Source organism: Megalobrama amblycephala, linkage group LG15 (assembly GCF_018812025.1).
Source record: "Megalobrama amblycephala isolate DHTTF-2021 linkage group LG15, ASM1881202v1, whole genome shotgun sequence".
Classification (NCBI taxonomy): domain Eukaryota; kingdom Metazoa; phylum Chordata; class Actinopteri; order Cypriniformes; family Xenocyprididae; genus Megalobrama; species Megalobrama amblycephala.
In genome coordinates this window covers 9286254-9295626 of record NC_063058.1, presented here as the reverse complement: position 1 = coordinate 9295626, position 9373 = coordinate 9286254, and the positions used below count along the sequence as shown (strand labels likewise).

The following is a 9373-nucleotide window of genomic DNA, read 5'->3' as shown; positions in this document are numbered from 1 at the left end:
TTTTGCACAATCTGCATCCCTTTAATTCTTAAAAGGACAGAAACTGTACACTTGGTCAGACATTTTCAAGCATAAAAGGAAACGAAACACGTGAGATATACTGGACCCTTCAAAAGTCATTTTCACATTAGTGAGGTGATAGCTGTGTTTGAGTCAACTGCTGCTTTGTGATACAAATGACATCTCATTTTGTTACGCAAAATCATACATTTCAAGTTTTGGTTCGGAAATACCTCCAACGCCAACCTAGATCAATGAACAGCAGGCTCAGAGGACAAGAGTGAATTTCCGAGCTGAACAGAAAGAAATTTTCCTGGAGCAGCGAGCAGAACGTTGGCGTGAGGAGGAGACGTCAGTGTCTGACACACAAATGTGACAGCTGTCATCATTCAGCCGAACGGAAAAACAAATCAATTGTAAAGCATTTTGATTCTAAAGTCAATTTTTTCGGCAGACAAAAATCCCCCCTGAAGAATTGCCTTTGGAATCTCATTTCACACTGGTGGCGTATGAAACAAAAAAAAAAAAAAAACTGGGACAGTCTATTAAACGCAAGTCATCAAGTCAAAACGTAAGCAGCAATTCGGTTTATATTGAGGTTCTGTGACGGAGAAAACATAACTGGATAGCATAAGACATGAGACAGATGACGACACACATATGAAGGTCCAATAACTGATCTGGAGGAAGTCTTAAAGCTTGGGTTGGCTCTCTTGATCGCTGTGCTCTGTGTAGAACAGAATGTAGGCCTTGGCTTTCAGCACAGCCTCCTCACTGACCAGAGTGACCGTGCTGTCGTTGAAGTGGTACCATCGGCCCTCGTGACGCCCGTATGCTGTGTAATGTCCTGAACCGATGCTGCGGGAGAGGATGGAGATGGAATATCGTATATATCTGTGATCTGATTATCTGTACAGAGTGTGAATTGATATAACAGGAAACCGCTACTGATATAACATCCCCCCCTAGTGGATAACAACAAAACAGAAATTCAGGCTGGTGAATGAGTTGTACTGTATACTACAAGCCTTTACTTACCCAGATCCATGATGCACCACCACTGCAGCAAGATCATACAGGCATCTCTCAGGCAAGCTGTTTTCAGGCTGAGCATGATTACATAATTGTTATAACATTTATATTTTATATAACAAAATAGTCATATAATAAAAAGTACATTTAATTATATAATATTATTGTAATAATTTTAATCATATCCATTAAAAGGTTTAATTACTTATTTACGTTAAAATATGAATTATTATTAAATTATCTTAAATTAATCAATTCATATGTAGTAGAGTAATATGAATATTACTTTATTATTTTACTACGTTATATATAAATAAATAATAATAGTAACTATTTATTATTATCTACTTATATTTAAATATTAAATATTAAAAATAAGTCTAACTATTATAATTATTTAACAGTAATATAATATGAATATTATTTTACTACTTTACAAATAAATATTAATAATAAAAATGGTGCTTATTATATACTTGTTTATATAAATATTAAATATAACAATATTATATGAATATTTTATTTACTACTTTCATACAAATAAATATTAATAATAATAACTGTATTTATTATATATATACTTATGTTTATTTAAATATTAAATATAAAAATAATGTCTAATATAATATTCAACAGTTTATTTTTATTATTTACTACTTTCATACAAATAAATATGAATAATAATAACTGTACTTATTATATACTTATGTTTATTTAAATATTAAATATAAAAATAATGTCTAATTATAATTAATATTCAACAGTAATATGAATATTTTATTATTTTACTATACATATGAATAAATAATAATAATAAATAATAATAATAATAATATTATTATTATTATATACTTGTTTATTTAAATTATATAGAAAATAAAGGTCTATTATAATTAATATTTAACAGTAATATAATATGAATATTATTTTATTATTTTACTACTTATATTTACTTACTATATACAAATAAATCATAGTAATCGTATTATTATATACTTGTTTATTTAAATATTAAATATAACAAAATAACAAAGTATAATTAATATTTAATAGTAATATTTGATGTCAATTATTTTTAATATTTTGTATTATTCATAAATGCAATTATATTTCATTTAAAATTACATATTGTTAGATCAAAATCTCAATAATAGGTAGAATATTTGTAATCCCAGTCAATCTATCACATATATAAATATTATAGTAATTATTTATTGTTATCTAATAAATATTTACATATTATATAAATATGATATTAATAATACAGTTGTAATTTATATAATTATTTGATTAATTTCTTAATTTATTAAATTTATTTTAATTTATTAATTTATTTTAAGAGTACTATTACACACACACACACACATATATATATATATATATATATATATATATATATATATATATATATATGTTTTATAAGATAATACATATAATATTTAAATAATATTTAATTACTTAATATAAAATAATAGTATTTTATATATATATATATATATATATATATATATATATATATATATATATATATATATATATATATATATATATACACTTTATAGTACTATTATAATTATAATAATTTTAATTTAATTAAATTAAATATAATGATGTTTATATATTAAATAAGTGCATAAATTGCAAAGAAAAACAGTTACAAGTTACCAAGTTACAATTATTACAGAATTAACAGAATTGAATGGTTTGCTCTCACCTCTAACAAGTAGCTTTTCATGTCAAGGCCACGCATGGGAAACTCTACATATGTGTCAATCTTATTCCTCAGAAACGCTGTCCAGTGGAACCTCTTCAGATGCAAACAAAGCACCTGCACCGGGACAAGACATCATATAACCGTTAAAAACTACAGGAAACGTGTTATTTCAAAAACTGGATATTTCTACACTTCCGTCACCTTGGGCAGTTTCTGGATCCAGAATTTCTTGGTGGACTTTTGTCGCTTTTTGCACTTGTGACACATGTAGAGCTCAGTTTCATCGAGTTCCTCAAGGTCTGTGAAACTATAAAGGCAATCTGTAGCCGGCAGAGAGACGGCACACATCCTCTTAGTGTCGCCGAAGAAGAATATGAACTGAATTTAATAGTTTCTAATACCATCTCTTACCTCTCAAAGTGCACGTTGGCCCCGGCTCTTGGTCTTTTGTGGTCTTGATTCTGAACTGACTGGGAATGTCCAATGAAAGATCTGGGGGAGACAGAGATTTAGCGTAACCATGGCAACAAAGGCCGACAAAGCTTTTAGAGCTGATGTACCAGATTGACAACTCACCTAGGAATGGATCAAATTTTCGAGACTCCGTGCCACATATCAAGCAGTACACCTCATTCTGTAGGATGCCACCAAACACAGATGTAACGATAGTGGAGGTCCCATTTCTAGAAGAAAAGCAAATCTGCTTAGCGTTACTAAACGGGTCCTGTTATCACTCCAAAGGGAGTTATTGTCTATATCAGTGCGCACTGTTTCTGAACTCGATTGTAGTTTTGAGTTTTCTTCTGGGAATGAACACGTCACAATATTCCTCATTTAAATAATTCCCACTCAAGGCATACGCAAAAAACGGGGTGGTGGTGAGTTGCCTTAGTAGCGTGTTGAAACTCGCGGTTATGGTAAGAGGCGTGACATTTCTGAAAAACACTCGAAGCGGTTGATCGATCACAACACACTGCTCCAGCCGAACAATCAGAGCACACTGTGCTTTTTGGAAGGAGGGGCTTCATAGAGACAGGAACTAAACTGAGCATTACTGACAGACTGAGTAGAAAGGTGCTGCAACAATGTAAAATCTATGAAAAATAGTGTTTTTTTGAACATTCAAGCATGAAAACCAATTCTAGTAGAGCCCAAAGCCAAAATCAAGACTTTGAACAAGTGCATAATAGTTCCCCTTTAAATAAACCCACATGAGTAGCGTTCAAGAGTGTTCAACAGAATCCGGCCCTTATGAAAGCACAACTAGTCCATCTATTCGCAGCAGGATTAACCTGCCATTTTGTTCGGCACAATCCAGTGAGCACGACACAACACTGCACTTCCTTTTCAATAACCCCGGCAAATCCACTCAGGTCACCCTCACAGCCCGTGGCTGGGGGCTTCCTCACTTGTCAGCAGCTATTAATACAAACACAACAGGGTGGCTCTGCTCTAGCAGCAGGCAAGTGTGGGAACAGCCGTCTCTGTATACGAAAGAGACTTCCCTCTGCGTGCCGTAAAGAGTTATCTTTATCACTGCTGCCCACGAACTCACTAAACTAGCAGGGGAGATATGAAACGAGGGGCGGCCTGCTGAGATAGACCAACCTCGAATTAGAAATTTGCCCCGAACCATCTGTGTACCGCTTTGACTAGGAAAAAATGTAGTTTACTGAAGGCAAGTGGTGCAATTTTTTTTTTTTTATATTAAGACTTTCTGCTACTGTGGTGCTTCCAAAAAACGCTGTTTGAGTGGTCCTAAATATCTACTTCTTGCTCAACCTATCACGTAAAGCTGCCCTTCCACAATTTCTGAAAAGCGACTGACCAGAAGTAATTCATTTTTGATGTCAAGTAGTATGGAAGCATTGTGGCGTTCTAACCATATGCTTTGAAATATTTGAACTTCTGCGGCTAGACCGTATGGGGCCGCCTGACCGAACGTGACTGTATTGAAACCAACATTGTGAGCGCGAGGGAAGAATTACCAGTATTACTAGTTTACTAGTATTAAAATGCTGGTTATGAATAATTCTGCAACAAATAATAATTAATTACGTTGATTAGCCCTAGAAACCTATTGTGTTTTTCTTTCAGACATATTGGGCATCATTTATTTTGTATGTATATATTCATTCAAATCCTTAATTCACATCATTCATTTTAACCCTCTGGTCCTCTTCATTTAGTGTTCACACTAGGCTCCTTCACGGTCAAAAGTGACCGAAGCCTTAAAATGTAACTTTTTTTGTTTTTCAGGAAAATCAATGTAATATATTTTTGCTCAATAATATTTTTTGATTATCATTTAAAATTGTGATTGTATTTTATGATACTATGCAATATTTATACAATTTTTATTAGCCATTTTTTCCCCATTGAAAATAAAACAATTTATTTCTAATATATTTTTTAATTAAATTATTTTTCAATGAAAGCAGTATTCCATGTTAAATAGAGACAAGGCATTCAAAATCCAATTTTTTGAAGGTAGATTAGTGCCATCTGGTGGGAGTAAAAAAAAGAAAAACTTGTGTAATGCCATGATGTAACCACTAGATTCCTATATAGTTCTGTGTGTGTGTGTGTGTGTGTGTGTGTGTGTGTGTGTGTGTGTGTGTGTGTGTGTGTGTGTGTGTGTGTGTGTCTATTTTGCACTCTTGATATCACCCCTTCATTGCTGGTCACTTTTTTTCTGCACAGTGGTTGATTTGTAAAAAGTTTGTTTTGACTTTTCGATTTTTTTTCGTATTTCCCATTCATTTCCTATGTCGGTCATTTTTTACCGTGAAGGAGCCATGTGCAACTTTTTTTTCAACCCTTTAACATATCCGAATCATGATTTTTTTGTGTTCATATATTTAATGTGGCATAAGTCACCAAGTGTCATCCTATTCCTATAAAGCAAAAAATTATAAAATTTCCAAACATACAAATTTTTCGGTCATTTTTGACCGAAGAAGACCAGAGGGTTAAATCGGCAGTGGGTAACAGTTGCTTTATGACCATTTTGAAAGTTCCATGCAACTGCCACTAGGGCATAAAATGTGACAATCGTATGCAAATGTCAAAGATAGTGGAAAGGCAGCTTAAGTTTTGGGCAGGGCTACCTGTTTGTCCAAACAAAGGCGGACATGGGAGTAGAAATCACAAATATATGTGTTCAAAGTGGTATCGTACATGCAGCATTTGCTCTCGGAGGCATGTTTGGGTCGGTCCGGGGTCAGGGCGGGACTGGGCGACCCGTTCTTGCTTCCCTGCATCTCTCGGTGGAGATGATCCAGCAGGTAACGCAGGAACTCATGAGCGTCCTGTTGCTGGTAACCCCTGCAAAACCATCAAATTAAAAAGTCAAAATGAATCCATTTACTTTCTTCAAGATGTTCTTGCCATTTTTTGAAGATTCATTAGTGCATGTTACCTCAAAGAAAAAAATGGTTTGACTTTGTCCTTTTTTTCAAAATGTTATATATTTAAATATTTAGCGAAGTCAAATTTAAACATCTGACATTTAAAATGTAATATTTAATACATCATACATAAAATAGAAAGTAAACATCAATGACTGACATACAGTTCACAGCATAAATGAGTACACCTCCTCTGAAACTTCTGAAAGTCAGCAGTTACTCAATTACTTAGAAGACATGTTAGTGTTCTTTAGAAATATAATGTTCCAGCAAGTCTGCTTAATCAATTACCAAAGAAGCATGACAAAATTATTCAGAAAAATAAGATTTTCTTATCAAGGAGATAAAATGTTGTTTAGCAAAAATGAGTACACCCTCCTAAAAGTTTATAGATAAAACAAAATAAAAATGTTCTGGTGTAAGTCAATGTTTGATCAACAGGTAAGTATGTTGAACCAAAACATTTAAAGAGAAGTAATTTCTTGACAATCAAAAGTGTTATATAGCCCCTGAATCATTCTCAGACTTAATGCTGACAACAATGAAAGCACTTGGGAGAGAACTGTCAGGAGACTTATTTCTTAGCACAAAAGAGGACAGTGGTGCAAGAGGATTACCAAATCATTTTTTTAAGTGTGAAAATATAGCAAAAGTAACACAGAAATTCAAAAACAATGGACTTGTGACAAGGCCCCTGAACTAATCAGGCCTTCATTTTAAGCTTTCATTTAGTGATGAGGGATTTTTTTAGCTAGACAAAGAGCAGGAGAAATACTAAGCGAGTGTCTCAGAGCCAAACAAAAGCTATGAAAAGAGTGACTGTTTATCTCACAGAGTACGATGCAGCCTGCAGAAATGACATGCATGGTTGTTGTTCTCACTGAAACTATCTACTGTAGCCAAAGCACAATAAAGTCAGTTAGCCATTTCCAAAGCCCATATTTACAAAATATAGATTCTGGGAATCAATACTCTGGTCTCATGAGACCAAATCAATCATTTTGGATCTAACGGCATCCAAAATGTTATGGTGTTGCTAGAGGAGGAGTACATTGAGAAGTGCCTGGTTCCCACAGTAAAGTTCAGTGGTAGTAAAGCTCGTATATGAGTGCTGAAGGTGTGAGGGAGTTGTGCTTTATCAATGCTGTCATGAATTCCCACACCACTGTGTAATTTAATACACAAACTTGAAACAGAAGATGTTACCCTTTCCTCATTCCCTGCATTGTTGGGCATTTTTTCAACATGACAATGAGGATATGCATTCTCCCAAGGTGAAAAACCTTCTGTGAACATGTATTACACTCAATCTTAACACTCTTGAGTGCCTGTGGGGGATTCTGTAGAGATGAGTTGAGCAACACTCCCCATTAAAGATCAGGGCATTTAAGGAGCTCATCATCCAGGAGTTAAACAGGACAGATGTGACAATTTGTCATGAACTTGTACACTCTGTGCCAAGAAGGGTCAGAGCAGTTTCAAAATTATGGAGGGCATACTAAGTGCTAGAATATTATAAATTTGTTGAATTAAATCTAGGGTGTACTCATTTCTGCAATCCTTAATTTAAACAAAATTGGTTAATTTACTTATTTTATGACTATTAATGACATATATTTCTCAGTTTTTATTATGTATATGTTTAATACATTTTAGTTTTGCCATCTTTCCATGAATTGTATTAGTGATCAAAGAAAATACATATTTTGTATTTGTTCAGAGGGGGTGTACTCATTCGTTACATTTTTCCCTTTTTTTGTGAAAACATGATTTCCACAGTGTGCACACAATTACTGAGTGCACTCTTGGTTAGAATGTTTACTTCCGTTTTTGAAAATTACTATATGATTACAAAATCAAGAAGTTCCTATCTAAAGAATAAATCTGTTTACTTAATTTTTTATTTAGTCAAGTTCAAGTTATTTAATATTAAATTATATAACTTCACATTAGTAAATATTATGTAAAAGAAATTTCATTGAAGAAACTATCTTTAAATTAAATAATGTGAAATCATATATATTGGCTTTATTATAACAGCCATCGGCCATCCAGCTTTCTGAGATTTCGGCCATCAAAAAGTCCATAACAGTAGCAAAAATGGACAAAACAGACTAATAATTTTTCTGGGTTCTTGAATATTGAAAAATGTAATTGCAATACGGTGCAACTTGTAGTTAGTTGCCCCATATATAATTTGAACCATATCTCATAAAAACTCAGGATGACAAATCCAAGGAAAAATTGCAATAAACCGTATGATTTTATGATACCTGAAACTTGGCATTATTTTCCAGATGACATAAAAGAGGGCATCTGGGCTGAAGGCAGTCTGACTCCCCTGCCAAAGTGAACAGAGTGTTTTCCTGAACTCCTCGACCAGAGATCTGCACAACAGAGCAGACAAACACAGGCATTTTAATGGACATTACAGGGACTGATACATCAGGCCTGTTTTGAGGTGGCAGAGATAAACAATGATTAATGCAAATAATACAATGCATCTCAACATATAATTGTGTGTTTAGGATGACAAAATGGGCTCTATATTATATATATATATATATATATATATATATATATATATATATATATATATATATATATATATATATATATATATATGTATAAATTGCAATATAGGTTTCCCTATAAGTATTTATTATGTTAATAATTTTACATATTCTTGGGCAAAACTTATTTTACATATAACTACAATGAAAATTTAAAATGTCTTTTTTTTTTAAATTGCATTTAAAAATATTTTAAATAAAAAAATACATTTGAAATTTCAGTAATTCAGCTATTTTATATCTTATTTATATTATTTAACAGCTTTACGTTGTCAATGCTGGCAAATGACCATGGTATAAGCGGGATAATCCACTGCTAGCTGTGCATTAAACTATTATAATGGACTCCGCTTCACGTTGGGTGGTTCTTTGCCTCCATGTCAAGCATTCAAATTGTTTAATGCAGTTAGCCATGGATTAAACCTTGCGTATACAATATTGTAAGAGCTTATACTAGGAAAAGTGTTTTGACAATTTTCTTTAAAATAAAGGACACCATTCGAACCCCCCCCCTTTTGCCATTCAGTGGAGAGGACCTTACACACTGCTGTCCCCCTGACTTCTGGTGTGGTACATTCTCCTTCCTGCCGTTTTCCCGCTTCGTAAGGCCACTGAGGGCAGCTCCTTGAAATAACAGCTGAACA

The 9373-nt window shown here is 33.2% G+C and overlaps 1 protein-coding gene across 1 annotated transcript in view; it reads right to left on the bottom strand.

Annotated features, from left to right (window-relative positions):
• usp3 (ubiquitin specific peptidase 3) overlaps positions 1-9373 on the bottom strand; it is a 17034-nt gene continuing 7661 nt past the window's right edge. Inside the window, exons 7-15 of the mRNA XM_048158789.1 lie at positions 9271-9373; positions 8430-8543; positions 5927-6073; positions 3323-3429; positions 3158-3238; positions 2948-3066; positions 2747-2860; positions 1039-1106; positions 1-858 (exon numbers count right to left, since the gene is read on the bottom strand). The exon at positions 9271-9373 is cut by the window's right edge and continues 11 nt beyond it. Of these exons, the coding sequence (XP_048014746.1) occupies positions 693-858; positions 1039-1106; positions 2747-2860; positions 2948-3066; positions 3158-3238; positions 3323-3429; positions 5927-6073; positions 8430-8543; positions 9271-9373 (1019 nt within the window). The 3' untranslated portion in view covers positions 1-692. The remainder of the gene's footprint in view (positions 859-1038; positions 1107-2746; positions 2861-2947; positions 3067-3157; positions 3239-3322; positions 3430-5926; positions 6074-8429; positions 8544-9270) is intronic.